General features: G+C 44.7%; 1 protein-coding gene across 1 annotated transcript in view; it reads right to left on the bottom strand.

Moving 5' to 3' along the window:
• Positions 1–18505, bottom strand: part of Vstm4 (V-set and transmembrane domain containing 4) — a 91897-nt gene that overhangs the window by 45123 nt on the left and 28269 nt on the right. Inside the window, exons 3-4 of the mRNA XM_076834851.1 lie at positions 16068–16136; positions 8230–8337 (exon numbers count right to left, since the gene is read on the bottom strand). Coding sequence (XP_076690966.1) covers positions 8230–8337; positions 16068–16136 — 177 coding nt within the window. The remainder of the gene's footprint in view (positions 1–8229; positions 8338–16067; positions 16137–18505) is intronic.

An 18505-nucleotide genomic window follows, 5' to 3' on the forward strand; every position in this document is an offset into this window, starting at 1 on the left:
GCCTGAGGACACTGATGCAGCTGAGAAGCAGCACAGTTGAGCAGCCTGACTTTGGCGCCATTTTGTAACTCCTCTGCACCATTCTTAGAGAAATTGGGCAGTGAGCATTCAGGTTCCTGCAGAAGGAGACACTGAATCTTCCAGGAAATGTGATCTGGCCATTGTCCACAACTGAAGTGGAGCAGGGCTGGTCTGGCATCCAAGAGAATACTAGAAGCTGACCTGTTCAACAGCAGGGAGGTAAGCAACATGAAGGCCAGGAATTGGAGGAGCAGGAGAGTGGCTAGGGAGACTCCCATGGGTATGTGGGCTAAGGAGGTCCAGGGGCCCAAGTCCAGGAGGGCAGGCAGTGCCAGGATATAGAAAATGCATGCCTGGCCAATTTGCCAGTCAATGGGTGTGAAGTCTCAGCCTGGTGTGTGCAGGGTCAATGCTCCCATTGTGAAGAGGGACCACCCATAGGACCAGAAGTGATTCTGAACACCAGAGGTGAGACTTACAGGCTCCTGAAAAAGTGGATGCACACAGACTTGCCCTTGAACATGCATAGTGTCTTCAGTGCTCATTACAGGATGGTGTGACCCTAGCTTGGCTTGGACCCTTTGGAAGCAGAGACCAAAGCAATGATTCAAGTGCCAGGAGTTTATGGCAGAAGATCCTGGGACTTGCACTTGGGAGTGAAGGAGTGAGAGTTGGAAGAGAAGGAAGGCAGTACAGGGATGATGGAGCCAGCCCCTCCCACAGGCCACAGCTGGCCACCAACACTCTTCACCTGGAGGCTTCAGCACCATGCCAGGCAACCACCCTGCACAAAGACTCAAACTCAGGACCTGGTTTCTTTGCAATAGTGAACTTATGAATTTGGAGACTTTGAAGATTCTAAAAGAAAGGCTGTATTTTCTTATGTCTTCTAATAAGAAACACCAAACTCTGGGCCCCTCGTACCAACCCCTGCCCTAACTCCTCCCTCTCAACTGAGACCACACCACTCATACCTCCCACCCCAAGACTCCCAGAGGGCTTGTCCAACCTGAAGGCTGTGGCTCTCCCATCTAGGCCTGTCCCTATCACCACTGCCAATCTGAGTTAGATAACTTAGGGTTGAGGGAGCCATGCACCCTATTTTGCCAACCCCTGTAGCAGTGTTTGGACCTCCACAGTGTGGCTGACCTCTTCTCATTCCTTCCAACTCCCTTGCACTGCCTCAGACTCCCAGGCCTTGCAAAGACCTGTGATAGGACCCATGGAGGCTTCTGTTCTGTTCTCGGAGGGTTCTCCACTCATAGAAAGGACCATGGCAGCTCCACCATGGGGTTTCAGTACTTCCCAGACAGTAAGTGCCCAGGAGCTTTTGCAGAGATCTCTTCCCTCATCTGTGGCCCCAGAACAGGCAGGGAGCCCTGCAGCCTCGGAAACCACCATCAGTACTTGAGGCCAGCCTATGGCCCCTGTCTGTGTTTTCTTGGGGAGACCCACAGGACAGGGGCACCCCTTCCCACACACAGCCCTGAGCCCTCCCCATGCCAGTCCAAAACCCCATGCCCTATAGGAAGCAGCCCTGCCCTGCCAGCCCTGCCAGGCCAGCACCATTACAAGGAAAGGGCCACCTCTCTTGGTCACAAGTGGGAAGCTGAGAAGAACCAAGCTCTCCACCTCCTGTTTGTTTGGTACTAAGAGCCATTTAATGGCCACATTCATAAAAAGAAAAGCTCTGTATACAAAGTTGCCTTTGTGGAGTCAGGTGGTCTCACAGTGGTCAGCAGCCTCAGGGGGCTCAAAATGGGACAAGAACTAAATGGGATTCTGATGCCTCAGAATTAGAAAGGACAAATGAAGGCATGTGACCAGGCAAGGTGAGCCTACGCATCCCTGGAGCTGCCCACAGCTAGGACTGGAGGCCACACAGAACACTGAAAGGCACCTCCCATAGACCCAAGAAAAAATGTTCATCCCTAGTCTCCTAGTCAGGAAACGTAAAGACCCAGAACATAATTTATTTGGGGTTTTGCAATATCTGCTTTGTAAATAAAGGAACTCAGATCTAAGCTCTAAGTCCAGGATTCTTTTTACGAGACTCCAGGGAAAGCTCATGAAACCCACAAAGGAAACATGGCCTCTCTTTTGTTGGAGTCAGTGAGCCAAATGAGAGAGCCAGAAAAACCTTCTGCCTTACATTGAAGGAAAAGAGGGTTATACAGGTACCTCTAGTTCTAGGCAGATGGCCCTTCAGCTCCCTCTAGGCCTGGGGTCATCCTCCAGTTCCCTACCATCCCCAGCCATCCAATTCTGTCCTTTGCATCTCCCTCCCATCCCCGTGTCTGGCTGTCAGTGGGACATGGGCCCCAGCTCCCTCTTTCTTGTATCTCTGGAAGAAAAGACAACAGGCCTTCAACTTGTCCACAGCAGGAGCCAGAGAAGCTAGAGCTTACAGACAGGGGAGGAAGGGGATTTAACAAGCCTTGGGGGAGTCCACTCTAAATAACCAGAGCTCACACTGATTAGTACAATTAAAAAGTGCAAGGCCATCCCTCTTCTCCCCTTGGTTCCTGTGTGCCTTAAAGACTGTACTTCTGAAAACTCAGACATGGAAGGCTGAGAGGGATTGTTGGGGTCACCCCAAGGCAGCAAATCAAGATTGAATTTTGAGCCATGAAAGATGTTTGGAAAGTTAGGAACCACTAGAATACTTCAGGGCTCATCTGTGGGCCACCAAGATGGGTGTTTTCCAAGGTGACTCTGCTTCAATAGCCCTGGGATGAGATTCTGGGCACTGCTGGCATTAACAAAAAGCAGGGATGGAGATTTGCCACTCAGGAGAGGAAGTGGAAAACATGTTTGTGCTTGTCCAGCAACACATGGGTGCAATTAACTCCAGATGAGCTAACGGGAAGGCTGAAGCTTAGGAAAGGAAGCAGCACAGGCCGGGGTGGGGGCAGAGCAGCAGAAAGGCTGAGAACCAAGAGGGCTGTCCTGAGGGCCCCTGGCTTTTGGGATGGGCTTATTTATCTCAGAGTCCCTCGGGGGCTAACATCAGGAATGGGGCCAGCTACTCTAATGTCTTCTCTCTACACAGATATTGCTACAGGAACCAAAGAAGAGGTACTGGCCTCAGCTCTTCTGTCCAGGGTGGGAGCAGCCTAGAAAACTAGATGCTTTGCAGCCCTCATCAGGCAGGAGAGGCTGGCTTTCCTACTTACGGGCAAAATGTGGAGGCTCAGCCAACACACCCCCACACGAAAAACCTAGAAGCCATCAAGACTCAGCCCTCCTTAAAACAGCCCTTGAAGTGTATTTCTAGTTTGGATCCAAATGATGCACGTTTCTTACAGTGTGGTGTGTTAAGTATGAGAATAGGCTCTATTTGGGTTGTAAGGGTCACACTGTTCTTTAGTAATGTCATTTCTGAGGATCCTTTGGTCATGTGGACACGCGTGGACTGGTCCACAAATGTTTGACTGCCCCCAGTAAGAGACCCATTACAGAAGCAACCTCCTGGCCGACCTCTTGGATGTGCTTGTCCCTGCTTTTACTCTGACACTAGCTGGAACCTGCAATGTGGGACTCACTGCCCTCCCCACCCCCACTCGACCCTTCCCTGCTTAGCCACATGGTGCCTGCTCCTCAAGACCCAACTGGTTACCAGGGAAACAGCCTGGCACCATAGTCCTCAGGTCTCACTGAGGTCATGATTATGTCCCAGCCACCTCTGGTGATTGGGCTGCGCCCTTCCTCTGCCCCAAGGCAGGGGTGAAAGCTTTGAACAGTTGCTTAGAAATGATCACAAATTCCTTGCCACTCTTCTCTGGCCCTGAGACAAGGCTACCCTGGGGACTTGCTTTAACCACTAGAATGTGAGAGTGACAGTTGAGGCACATTTTTGGAGACTAGAGTTATAAAGCAGGGGGCTTTGGATACTGTGCTGGTGAGACCACAGGAAGAGAGAGATGTCACAAGTCCTTTGTCCCCTCTAACCCTTCTCTCTTAGATGGATCCCCAGGGCTGAGACTCCACCCTGGATCTCAATCCGGGGCAAATTCCAGATATTAAGGATCCCAGCTCCAATAGAACAGCCTAATAGAGCCCAGCCCAGATTTCAGAAACAAACGTTGTTTTGGACCACTACTTTGGGGGTGATTTTTTCTACAAGCAGTAGGTACCTCAAACATTTTAGGATTCCCTGTGTGTGATCTCTGGGTGAGAGTCCACTTAATGACAGGAAATGCAACTGCTCTTAGTCACATCTCCAGATTCAGAAGAGAGGTCTGTGACCAACTTAAAACAAGACCATGTTCATCAGATTCTCTGTGTCCCATCACATCATTTCTGTTATTAAATATCAAGAACTCTCCTAGAGTCCTACAATCCAGGCCTCATTGGACACTGGGGAGCTTCCAATGGAAATGGTCCTCACTGCCCACCTATCTGCCTTTGGAATACCTCTGACTCTGAGCATGGGTCTGCTTTCCTGAGTACCTTATAGACAAATAAATGCTCTCCAACCCACCTGCAGCATGACAGGGCTCAGGGAGAGTAGTGTCTGCTGAGCTCCTGTGGGGGAAAGGTCAGGGTTTGTATCCAAGTAGGGTGGGTTTGGGATTCTGAACTATACTGGGGAAATTCACCATTGCTCTGCATGGAAATGGGGATTTGATAAAATAACTTACCCCCCAGAAACAGCAATAGAACAGAAGCAGACCCACATAAAGACAGTGTCCTTCTGGCACCATGAGTCCCTTGGCAGGACCTGTCCCCGGATTCCTAGAGGTCTTGCTTCTTCCAGCTCAGTGGACAGAGCATCAGACCTATGAGGAACCTGCTCAGTGGACATGATTTGGGGGAGAATAGTCCACCCCCAGAGGTAATCTGAAATTTCTAATTATTTCATTCATGGGAGATAACACTTGAAAATTGGTAGGTAGAAGGTAGGGATTCAGGACATCTGGAAATATACAGGACAGTTTACAAATGAAGATTTGTCCTGCTTGACTACAAATAACCTTCCTGACATTCACAAAAAGAAAAAAACAAAACTCTTCATGAGAGCCTGGGATCTAAGGCTGTTTTACATGAAAACATAAGGCCTATATTTTTCTGCTTCATTTAAATATATGATGATTATTTCAAGGGTGTGAGAACCAAGTTAAGAGTGCATTTTTTATTTGAAAACTTAGTTTAACACTTGGAGTTTTACGAGCAGTACCACTCCTAGATTTGAAGGCATATCTGTGTCTGTCCATACTTGTCCCTGTCACATGCATATGGAGTCTTCAAACATACACACATAGTTTATGTAAACTTTATTTCAAGGGTCAAATATAAAGGTTTACTATATTCTCTGAAATTCGAACTTATCAAAAGAATGGGTACAATACTAAAATTCATTTTGCTGTATTATAAATTACTTTCCTCTGAATTCTCCTTTGATTGTAGAGCATTAAATTGATATTAAGGATCCCAGCTCCAATAGAACAGCCTAATAGAGCCCAGCCCAGATTTCATGGAGGGCCTCTGAGCCTCGCACACCCGACTGCATTGTGGACCAAAGTTCATTTAAAAATAGTAGCGGGATCATGAAAAAATATTTATTGTAAAAGGGTGCTGAGTGAGCTTGAGTTAAGAAGACCTGGCTGTAAGGCTGTAAGCAAAGCTGGTTAGAAAAGGAGCACATACAAATATGTCACAATGAATCCCACTATCATGATAATTATAATGCGCCAATCAAAATGCTTTTAAAAAGAAATTCAGGTTCTCAGGCCTGCTCCAGACATTAAAGTCTGGCTTTGAGCAGGTACCTGATCTACTCAGGAAGGTTAACTGCTGCTCTAAGGCTCCTGGGTCCAGTTAAAGGGGATACCCAGGCCTACCATGCATAGCTCTCTGCCTTTGGTCCACAATGCAGTTGGTGTGCGAGGCTCAGAGGCCCTTGGCCAGCAGAACCTGCCCTGCCTGGGCTACAGAGTACCAGCCTGAGACTGCTGACAAGGGTTCATATCAGGCCGAAGTCAAGCTGCCAGGAGCTGCAGGAGCCAAGTGGAGCTGTTTGAAAAGAACTTCAGCAACAATTGCAATGGAAGGCCAAAGGAAAATTCCTCAGTGATGGTCAGCCTCCAGATAACTGAGGTTTTCTTGAATAAAAATGTGGAAGGCTTGGGATGAGGCTGGGTCTGGGCCTCATCACAGGAACGGGCCACCATTCCTGTGTCAGGACTTTATCAACCTCCTTGGCTGTCCTCTCTGTCACATGGGAGCCATGCAGGCTGTCACACAGGACATGGAGGAGTCAAGTCGGGTGCCCAGACCATGGCAGGTGGTCAGATAACTCCAAACAGCCGAGTTGGGCTTTTAGATGTTCTGCACAGGTGCAAACAACGCTGTGTGGAGCCCACCCTGGGGCTAGAGGTCACGGCAGCTGGGATCCCAATTCTCTGCATGAGAATCCTGAATGTCTTGCTTTATTTCCCTGGCCCTGCTTCAGGCCCCACAGGGCTGGAACTCAGGACAAGTCAGGCTTTATTATATCCAATCCCTAGCAGAGCTCTCTCAGAACACAGCTGGCTTGAGAACTTACGTGGCTTCCAAATCCCAACAGTTGAGAGCAGAGCATCTGGGAAACAAACCCATTTGTCCACCATTTGTTGTGCATCTGTCATGGGCCAAATTCCAAGGAGAACGGGTCATGTGCATGGCCCCTGCCTTACACTGTGTCCTCTGGAAGAGACGTAAATGCCAACGCCCATGCACCACATGTGTCATGAGCTCAGGGGAGCAGTCAAGGGTTGAAAACAAGAGAAATGCTCAGGTGCCACCCATATGGTGGCAGACACCATGAAGGAGGGTGGCTTTGGAGGACAGCACATAGCCACATACAAAACTGGTGACAAGGGTACCAACACCAGAGGAGAGAGATCAGGGCTGCAGCCCTCATGCCATGATTGGGAGCAGAGTGTATGGGTGTTCTCTGCTGCCCTGCAATCCCCACCCATCCTTGCTCAGCCCCTGGAGGCTGACCTTCTCATTGGAGATCCCTCCCTTGTCCTTCTGCTTGGCCACACCATGGGGACACAGCAGCCAGAGAGTCCAACAGGGGAGAAGAAAGGCTAAGAAATGCACCACCCTGACCTTCTCCTACTGCTGGCTTGTGGTTGAGTCCCCTTCCTAAGGCCCCTGTGGATGACACATCCTGACAGCAGCAGCTTTCACACAATCCTGGAACAACTCCTTCCCTTTCCTCTTGAGGTCCAGGGTGGAAACAGCTTCCTATGGATGCTGGTCCCTGGGTGTGTCTCCTCAGCTTTGCCTACACATCGGGGGGAGTGTTCCCTCTATAAATACACTCAGGTTTTCTGCGTGAGGGTCTTCTCCACACGCCCTAACAACTGAATCTCTTTCTAGAGCCACGACCTGGATGAATAGTGATAATTATGTATAATTATAAACAAATGTCAAGCATCTCTCTTTCTTCTCTTCTCTTTTTTCTTTTGTGACTTAGAACAAGCCCATGAGACCTGGTACACTCCCATGTCTCAGAAGAGGAAGACAGGGAATGTTCTCGGATGCTAAGTAGAGAAATGTGTTTGGAACTGGAATCTGAGAGCCCAGCTTTTACCATGGCTCATCCTGAGAGTGAGCATCCCCTGGCTGTTTTAGAAATTCTCGGGGGAGAAAGAGGTAGGAGTGGGGAACACTCAGAGAACAGTCACAGGTTGAACAAGAAAGGTAGCAGGCAAGGACACAAAGGTTGGACAGGAAAAGAAAGATGGGGAGACTAGGCAAGTCCCACCTGTTTGCCAGGTGAACCCTCCTAAGAACTATATCTATCCAAGAAAGGGCTTGGCAAGTCACTGTCATGAACGAGGAAACTCAAGTTCAGAAATAATCTAGGAATGTGTCCAAAAACTCAGTCTTGAGAGGCAGAGTCCTAATGCAACCCCAGGCTCATCCATGACACAGCCTCTTCCAGGAGAATGATATGAGAGCAGTTAGGGATCTCAGAAACGGAGGAGGAGGGATTTGAGGAAAAGGGGAATTTAAATCACATCAGCAGTGACCACAGTTTATTTTAGCAGTGTCTAAGGGAAACACATCTCACTTACTTTGCTCACCAGTCATAGGTAAATAATCCTGACTCGGGATGATTTTTCTACCAAGGTGATACTTTACCCAGCATCTTGTGCCTATTTGTGGGCAGAGTGTCCGCCTGTTCCAGACATGATCTTATCGGTCTCTTACCTCTGGATTTCCTCTTGTGAAACACAGACTGCCAGACAATGACCAGAGTGAAGAGCAGAACGCTGAGGATCCCCACACAGCACACAAGGACGGCATACATGTAGAGATCTGAAATGCAAGGACACATCCAGGGTAGTCATCAGGGGAAACACACAAAATCAGTTTTAAAAAAATGGAATTCTAAGAGTCCCACAGTAAAGTAATCAAGGTAAAGTGTGGTATTGGTAGAGGCCTGGACACACACCAAAGAAACAGAGCAGAGACCCCAGAAAGAGATCCACACAAGTATACTCAATTGATTTTGGACAACTGCAAAAACAATTCAATGAGGGAAGGATAGCCTTTCAATAAATGGCATTGGAGAAATTAGCAAAAAAAAATTATAATTAACCTCTCATGCTATATAAAAATTAACTCAAAGTCAACCACAAGCCTAAAATTAAAATGCAAACTAGAAAACTTATAGAAAAAAACGTAGGAGAAAAATCCTTGGGATCTAAGACTAGGCAAAGAGTTCTTAGACTTGACATTAAAGTACCCTTCACATAAGTCAAAGTTGAAGGTAGACGGTAGAATTCAGTGGTAAAGCTGATGCCTAGCATGCATGAAAGGCCCTAGGTTCAATCCTCAGCACTGCAAAAAGAAAAAGGAAAGAAAGAAAAAGAAAAGAAAACCGGACTCATCAACAATGAAAACTCTTGTTCTGTAAACAACCATATGTACAGAAGCAAAAGTAAAGTTACAGACTGGGAGAAAATAGTTGCAATCTGCCTATCCAACAGAGGATTAGAATCTACAATATAAAAGACTCTTAAAGCTCAACAGAAAATATGAATGACAATCCTCTTAAGGAAAATGGATAAGATATGCAAAGACATTTCATCAAGGAGAAGTACACTGGCAAATAAACACATGAGAACATGTTCAATTTCCTGGGTCATTAAATAAATGTAAAATGAAACCACATTGAGGTATCCCATACACCATTCACAATGGTTCAAAGAAAAAAATAGTGATAACACAAAACACTGGCAAGGGTGCAGATAAACTGGTTCATGGGCAATGGTAATATAAAATGGTATTTTTGGAAAATGAAAATGTTCAAATCATTTGCTGTTGGCCACTCAGTGTTTCTACCTGTTGTCCCCATAACAAATGATTCTTAAGCCTTAATGCATCTCTCACATTATGCTCGTAAACTTAAGTTCCCAGAAGTGGAATTGCCAAGTCAACAGGAGCGCACTTTTGCAAAGCCCTTGGGATATGGAGATGCTGATAGTTAAGTGCTTAAACTGTAAAGGCCAATGTGCTGGAGGTGGCAGGTAGAAGAGGTGGCAGGTGGTTGGCTTCCCAGGGGAGCCTGGAGATGCTGGTCAGGATGATGGTCAGTGAAAGGGAAGGGTGAGGGAGGTAGAATTAGACATTCAGGTTGTTTTAACTCTCTCCTTCCCAGCCCAGGGCCCATGGAGGCCCAGTGCAGCGTCTACCTTGGAGTCTATGAGATCCTCATATTTTCTTAGTGCTGGTCAGCATTTTTTTAAACACAATTAGCATTTATTCAGGTTTTTAAGGAGAGTTGTAGATTATGGTAGGAAAGATAGTAAGGCTGCAGGGTTGGGTTGTGGCAAATGGTGCAGATTTCAACAGTAGTTTTTAAATGTCCAGGGTGTCAAAAGAAGTATTTTAACACCAGGATTAAGTTGGGCTCAGCAGTCAAGTCCCAGCCACTTCTGAGTGTGGCCTTTGTCTTAATTTCTCTATTCCCTACCATTTAGAACATAACAGGTTTTTCAGTTAAGATTCAATGAGAATATGAAAATCCAGTTTTGGATTAAGAGTGAAATAGGACTACCACTCACTATTTCATTGCCTATATGTGTTTAAGCGCATGGGTTCAAACCAGTTGCAAATACAACTCTGGGACTCCCTTTTCCCTCCTCTAAAATGGGGTCAAAGGACTAATATAGGAATTAAATGAGTTAACACACCAAAGTGCTTGCCAGTATCATTCTTGGTGCAAATCTGACTTAACAAAATATCTTGAAGGCACTGTCCTAACTTCTGAACCCTTACATGGCTCCCAATAGAATACTAGTGACCACACTTTTTTCAGTAAAGCAATTGACAAAAAGTTGTTGTTGTTATTATTATCATTATTATTACTAATATTATTTTAAATAAAGCAATTATCTTAAGCAGGGATCACTCGGGAGCCAGACATGGAAAACCACAACCACAGAGAAGGGCCTGAGCTCCTCAGCCCACACCCAAGTGACAAGGAGGCTTCGTGGAATGGAGCAAAGTCCTCTTCGAAGTGTAGTCTTTAGGCTTCGAAAGGGAACTCAGCTACTGAAGGAAAAGCCAGGAAGTTGAGGGACAGCAGTGAAGGGTAAGGAGTAATGGATAACTGAAGAGTGTTGAGAGCCCCAGAGATGGGTTTAGACACTCACCTGAGTCTCCCAACACCAGTACCTTCACCCATCCAGGGATGCCATCTTGCCACTCCTGGTCAGCATTTTTACTTAAGCTAGTTTAAGTAGTTTTTTTCCCCTGGCAATGTAGAAGTGTGGACTAAAAATAAAATACAGTCTGCCCCCTATATCTGTGGCTTCCATATCCATGGATTCAATTAAGATGGTATCAAAAATATTTTAGAAACAAAATTGCAACTATACTGAACATGTTCAGACTTTTTTTTTCTTGTCAATACTCCTAGACATTGTAGCACAACAATTATTTGTCTAGTATATTAAGTTTTATAAGTTATCTAGAAAAGATTTAAAGTATACAGTAGGATGTATGTAGGTTATATTGAAATATGATGACATTTCATATAAGGGACTTGGGAATCCATGGATTTTGGTGTCCTTGGAATAGAGGGGAGGGATGGGAAGTCTCAGAACCAATTCTTCACTGATGACAGGAACAACTGTTAAGTAGAAACAGCACAGGACAAGTTCAGGAGAAGGGTGAAACTACACTAATATTAAGGGAGTTGGACAGGTGGGTGACTAAAGGAAAAGTCTCCAACAAATGAACCCAGAGTCAGTTATGGAAGCAGAGAACTGGAGGGAAAGTTCTAGAAGCATTATAAAGTATTATAAGAAATGACTCCATAATAGCATCAAGTGCTACTGGAAAACACCCTCTGGGTTTTCCCACCCAGAGGCTACTGGGAAAGTCCTGGAATAAAGCCACATCAGTGGGATAGGGGACAGAAGCCAGATTAGAAGTTATGGCATTACTAGGATGTGAGGTGCTCAACACAGATATAAAGAAAGCTCTTTTCTATTACTAAAATCAAAACTGCCCTTTTATGGAGGCACCTGAGTCTCCCATAGACAGATTGACAGATAATAGGGTGGAGAACTGTGGAGTGGTCATTCAGGACACAGAGTCAGGCCTCCATTTTAACAACTCAAAACTCAGCAATGGGACACTTGGACTATGGACAAAACACTCGATGACAAACTGAAGGACAGAGTTCACAGACCAGGGTTCACAACAGGATATTAGGACTCGGGACAGGCCAGAACACAGTGACCCCAAGGCCAGTTCATGATTCATACACCATTGAGCAAACTGTTTCAGGAAGAGAAACGCAGAGCCATGTATGGTAAATAGCATGGTCACGTTGCCAAGCCAGATGGAACTGAGGCAGGAGGTTGCAACACCCACCTCAAAGGAATTCCAGAGATGTGAGCCCCCTGGACCAAAAAGGTAGGGCAAACTGGCTTCAGGTTTCTTTTTTCAGTGAGACAAATTGTCTTCCTAATGTTTCCTTTCTGTACCATTGGAGCAGAGCAGCCTGACCAGGAGCTTGCTTATTCGTCTGACCTTTCTCCTTAGATTTGGGACTGTAGGAAATAAGATGGAAGCAGGTTGCAGGAGAGAATCACACTGGCGATCCTCACACAGCAGCATACTGTGCACATCTGGGGCTCACTCAACCCAGGCAGGAGGCAAAGGGTTCCAGGCCCAAGTTACAGTTTCAGATTGCTTGCAGCCACCTCAACATGCCACAAAGGCACTGACTCTCCACAGGCAGCCATGGCTACAGAATCATAAAACATCTGGCCAGTCCGGAAGCGTCAGCTCCTTCGCCAAGCACACAGGCCCCAGGGGCTGTGGACGGTGGCCAGCAGGCACCATCCACCCATATGTGGGTGTCTATACTCACTGGGGTGGTCATAGCTGCTTTTCATTGTGTTCTTGAAACTATAGGAACTTTAAAAATTGTCACTTGTCCAGAAGGAGAAAAATTCAGGATACCTGGGGTGTCCTGGCTTGGGAAGCAACTGGTTCTCCTGAAGTTCTAATTTTTTCTTTTCCTTCTGTTCCAATCATTCCTTTTGCTGCATAAAGACAAACCGCCTTGCTGATTCTACTCAAAATACTGACACCACTGCCCTCCCCTGGTGTTCACTACAAAGGCTAACCTCCCCCCATCCCCCACCAGCCATTGAAGCCAGGGTCACAAAGTTATAAGATTCCAAGGCCACATTTCCCAGTGACAGCTGGGGCAAAGCAGCGCCTCAGTTCTCAGGCAGGATTGTCGGCCTGATGTTGCCCTGTCTTCCAACTTGTCCTTTAACTATTTATGAAATAAAAAGCTCTCTAATTATAAATGTTCTCTCAAAAGTTTCAAACCTCAGCTTTGGCCAAACAACACTTATCCATCAGCTGAAGCTAAACCTTCAGATTCAAATTTAACAAAACATCTGCATTTAACCAACTCTGTAATCAGCTTTTAAAATGCCACATAGGTCTGGGGGTGTGGTTCAATGGTAGAGTGCTTGCCCAGCATTCATGAGACCCTGGATTCAATTCCCAACATAACAAGTAATTCCAAAACTTGGGTCATAGTCCTGAATTCACAGTAATTCCAAAACTTGGGTCATAGTCCTGAATTCACAGTAATTCCAAAACTTAGGTCATAGTCCTGAATTCATTTCCAGTTTTATCTTTTGCCATTGGGTTTCCTAAGACACTATTGCCATTTTAAGAAAATGCCCAGGCCTCTCCTAAACAGATGGTGCAGTGGTTACATGTGGTTGCATGTGACACAGGGAGGGTGAGACAGGGGTAACAATGTCAGTGTGCCAGCACCCAACTAAGATGGGCAAGGTGGATGCTACTTATTACCTGGGAAGCCAGGAGAGATATTCAGTACAACTTTGAAACACACTGCCCCAGAATTCCTCAGCACAAAGAAACCCACTCTCCCCCTAACATTAAATCAAGAAAATCAGATTCAGTAGCTTACATTTTCAGGGCAAATGCAAGACTCTATGAGATTGCAGTGCTGGAAATAAAATCTGTGTACTTCTTCTTCTTCTTCTCCTTCATCTTTTTTTTTTTTTCCTTTAATGCATACTGTAATACCATCTTGCTCAGGGCAAAATACCTGAGCAATAGCCCAGAGGGATTTTAACTCACTCCAGCATCTCATCAAGAGGTCTGACAATCAATGCTTGTTTTGTTCAGCAGGCACACAGCCAGGCCAAGTTAGGCCCCAAGAGGATGGATATCCGTCCACAACCCACACTGAAGCTCTCCCATCCAGGAACAAAAGGGCAAAAGGCCTGGGATTTTGAGCCAGGGAGTTTCAACTGCACCCCTGACCTCTCTCCAAAACTGTGGCAGGTTAAAAAAGCAAAACACATGGACTTTGCTGCTGCTGCTGCTGCTGCTGCTGCTGCTGCTACTACTACTACTACTGCTGCTGCTGAAATCATAGGAAATGAAGGCTTGCAAAGAGACGCCCCGAGGCATACATGATGCGTAGGACGTCAGTACTAACTTTCTAAAAGAACTTGATTTTCTCTCCTGAGAAGAAAGTACAAACTGCGTTACAGATTTCATGCAGAGGGTTAGGTTGGAAGAAAATCTGATATTCTATAGCTATACATGAATTACAAATGATTGCTAATTATGCTAAGTGTTTTAGAGATTCTGATTATGCTGCAAGGTGTGGCAAGGTTAAACACTGCAGTCCTTCCAAATGCACGAGGTCTTGGTCCTGGTACCATCTTATTTTTAAAACATGGTCTTCCAAACCACTTGCATCAAAACCACCTCAGATCCTGAGAAAGTGCAAGTTCTTTCACCCATTCCTAATGTAATAATCAGAATCTTAGGGGTGGAGCCCTGAGCCTCACCAGAAGGTTCTTAGCATCTCATGATACACAGGGTTTTCCCTGTCACATTACTCATCTCCAAAACCGAAATGCATCACAGGTCACAGGGCAGCTCCAGACACTTGGGGTAAAAATTATTTAGGCTGCTTCTATTTTACTAAATTGCAACAAAAAGGGTAAAGTTTATTTATTTATTTTTTTTTTTTTTACTGTTTCACTCTATGGGGAATAAAGTCACTTTCATCTCTGCCCACAAGTAAGCAGTCCCTGAATGACAGACTGAGGGAAGAAACAGGATAACATACTAGAAAAAAAGTCATCAGATAAAGAAAAAGGAGCTTCTGAAAGGTGCAGAAGAAAATTCAGGGGATACAAAGAATCATTGTTGGAGTAAAGCTCAATCTAAGCAATGAAATACACATGCCTATAAAACTAAACAAAAAATTCTAGAAAACCATTAGGATAAGGAGTTTGCAAATTCATGGTTTGAAAATGATGTTCATAATTAAATTTCTGTTTTTCTAAAACAGAAGTTGCCTCCATGCACTGTTTTATCACTAGTTACTGGAAGAGCGGGCTCAAATCCAAGTGCTCTCACCATAAGGTCACCCTCCTTCTGCCACCCACTAGTTGGGTTTATGCCTCTTCTTAGATCCTCTGGCTAGGTTATCCTCATCAATAAATCCCATGCCTTTGCAAGACATAATCCTCCCCACGTCTGACCCTCTTTTATCATCAGCCAGTCTCTCCATGATCAAAGGCTCTGCCTGAGAATTTATAAAGTACGTACTTTCATTGCTCATGGTTATAATCCTCAGTCACTTTGTGAAAATAATTTCTTTATATTTTTCTTTCTTGAAAGGAGGGTTCTGCAGCCACAGTACTCTTGACATTTGGGGCCAGATTCTTTGATGCTAGGACTGTCTTCTGCCTCATAATATGTTTACTTAACATCTTCTCTGGCCTCTATCCATTCAGTGTCAGTAGCACCCCCACAGTTGTGACAACCCAAAATGTCTCTAGATTTTTGAGAAATGTCCCCCAGCAGGACAAAATTACCACCTGTTCAGAACTCTTGCTCCAAAGCTCAAACCTGAGTATGCGTCTAAATCACCCAGAGGGCTTATTAAAACCCAAATGCTGGGTACCACTTCAGAGTTTTGACTGTAAGCTAGGGTATGGCCTGATTATGTGCATCTATAACAAGATTCCAAGTGATGCTACTGCTAAGTTTGGGGAACCACTTCTAAGGCCCAGCTAGGACATCTGGGTAGCTTTTAACAGGTTCTACCTAAGTCAAAATCTCGATGTGGTCCAGGCATTAGTGTTTTAAAAAACCCCTGGTGATTCTAACATGGGTGGAAAAACCACTCACTTAAGGTTTTCAAACTCTTTCTAGAAACTCAGTTCCTTAACAACCTGAAATAAAATTTATTTTTTCATTTTTAGATCACTTGAAGATGCCTCCTTCAAATCACCTAGAAGCAAGACAATCAAACAAAAATTAAGCAGGTGGTGCTTTATCTTCCACTTTTTCCAAATCTATAGACTGGGACGATCAAGGCTTCTCATCTCACTCTTGAGTAAGTTTAGGCCAAGAAAACAACGTGACCATATGACAAAACTAAGAAACTAGAATCCGTTCTTATTCTTGTCTAAAAGTGAGGCTGCAACTTATAATAAATATGTCAGATTTACCTTCAAAAAATGCCCAGGTTTCTTTCTTTTCCTCAAAAGATGAATCTTCAGAAGCTTTGAGGGAAATCACTGGAAGACACAAAAGAAACGGCATGAGTGAAGTACAGTAGCTCACAGTCCTGGCCGACACCTTAACACAAAATAATGGCACTTAAATTTATAAAAATAATTTTCACACTGGCAAAACCACATTTTAATGGCCACAACTCAGAAACAAGGAAAGGCACAATGACTTACACTAAACACCTGAAAAACACCGGCCCAAGACAGGTGCAATAAGTTGTGTTGAAAAGTCATTCAATGACCAAGCCAAATTGCAACTCAATAAAAGCCCAATTTGTCATATACACTTGCTAAATACAGAATATCCTGGTGGGAAGTCCAAGAACTAAAACACTATTTCACCATTTTAATGCAGTTCTTTCTGAAATGTAGTGTTCCCGGATACAGGGGTTAGAGTTGTGCAATGACTCCAGGTCCGTGTTCTAAGCACCACCCCCCATGCAAGACAGCCCCCCAGAGCCACGAGTCTCTGATTTTGAGGTTATTTTGTCTTCTTTCAGTTGGTGGTTATCACTGAATTTACTGTGCCTGCTTTCCACAGGCACAGAAACAGAATTGAGTTATAAGTAAAACTGAACATCACAGTAAGGAGCCTAGAATTTTGGACAGGTTGAATAGGAGTGGCACCATCACGGGTAAAAATTAAAAAGACAATATCAAGGAATGAGATTATTGTCCAATAGAACTTTCTGAGACAGTGGAGACCTTCTGTATCTGTACTGTCCAATAGAGTAGCTACTGACCACATGTGTCTATAGAGTACTTAAATGTGGCTAGCATGACTGAGGAAGTGAATCTGTAGTTTTTAAAAAATTTTTGCAATACTGGGGGTTAAACCCAGGGCCTGCACATGCTAGGCAAACACTCTATCATTAAGAAACACCTCCAGTTGCCCGAGCTGGCCTCAAGCTTACAAGCCTCTTGCCTGGATCCCCTATGTAGCTGGGATTATAGGTGTGTGCCAGTAGGCCTGGCTGTAATTCTCTTAATTTTAATTAATTTGAATGTAAATAGCCACATGTCATGATCCTTGCAATCCATGAGTTCTGTATCCTTAAACCACACTGCCCTTTTTTGAATTAGCATGACTGGGTTTTCAACTGAGCCTAGAAAAGGAAAACTGCACAAAGACCTACTGAAGTCAACACAGAAATGTATATAAACTCATCTCTATTATGATCTGGAACCTTGACCCTCCAAATGTGGTCCATGGATCAACAGCATCAGGGTTACTGCGAGCTTGTCAGAAGTGCAGCATTGCAGCTCCCAACCTAGACCTGTTTTTTTAACTTAGATCCCTTGGTGAATTGCATGCACTTTAAAGTCTGTGAGGTACACTCACATGTACACTGGGTTGAAATACCAAATTGCCACTTGGACAGGTCATCGAACTTTCTTGTACCTTAGTTTTCCCATTTGTAAAATTAGGGTGGAATTAAATGCCTATGTTAAGGTATGTGTGCAGGTCAAATGGATTAACATGAGTGAAGTGCTTAGAACATCCACAGGACCTAGTCAGCCATCTCTATCCACAAGGACCTTAGGGCCCTAAGAAGATGATTTTTGCCTATTGTATTGACTACTCCAATTCCCATGCCTCAAAGGGTCTTTGCCATCGCCCTATGCCTTAGAGTGGGAATCTTTAATTTGCCCAGATGATCAACAAGAAAGTGTTCCTCTCCTTGTGACTAAATCTACCACTGCAATGGGCTACTTCCATCCCAGCCAAGGTAGGTGTAAAGATCATGTTCATTTATCTTTCAGTAGCAGAAATAGTGGGTTCTTAATTTAACCAAATTACAGTTTCCTTGCCTTAGTTGATAGAAGGTGTCAAGTTCTCCCTAATAAATATATGAAGACACATGTTGAAAAATCTCACAAACTGGGATTCTAAACTAATGGGACTCTAAGCAAAGAATTACTGTTCCTCATTTCCCCCCATACAGTTATTTTATGGGAAACAGCAACAACTTTGTTTTGTGTCTAAAGATTAACAATACCAGTCATACTCTTATCTGTTTGTACAAGAAAGAAAAATCTTTTTCAGGGACTCTGCCAGAGCTTCAGAAACTTTCCTAAGTTTCCCGTGTAACTATCTTGTTTCAGCTGTTAATCCTGTGTTATCTCAAAGTGAATTTGATACATTGTCAGAGGATATGTCTGAGCCCACAGACTGTAAGAAACAGAACTTTTGGCTAGAGAGCAAGGGCTTTGTAGTAGATGGGCTGTGCCTCTGTGAACTATTAATGCACCTCCCTTTGTGGCTGATACAAATTCACCATGGTCAACTTGTCCTGTCCGCATGAAGGGCAGAGGCCCCAGAGACAGAGGGGCTGGAAGAGGCTGAAATGCTTGGAGAAAACATCTTGTCTGGG

The sequence above is a fragment of the Callospermophilus lateralis genome, chromosome 15 (assembly GCF_048772815.1).
Source record: "Callospermophilus lateralis isolate mCalLat2 chromosome 15, mCalLat2.hap1, whole genome shotgun sequence".
NCBI lineage: Eukaryota > Metazoa > Chordata > Mammalia > Rodentia > Sciuridae > Callospermophilus > Callospermophilus lateralis.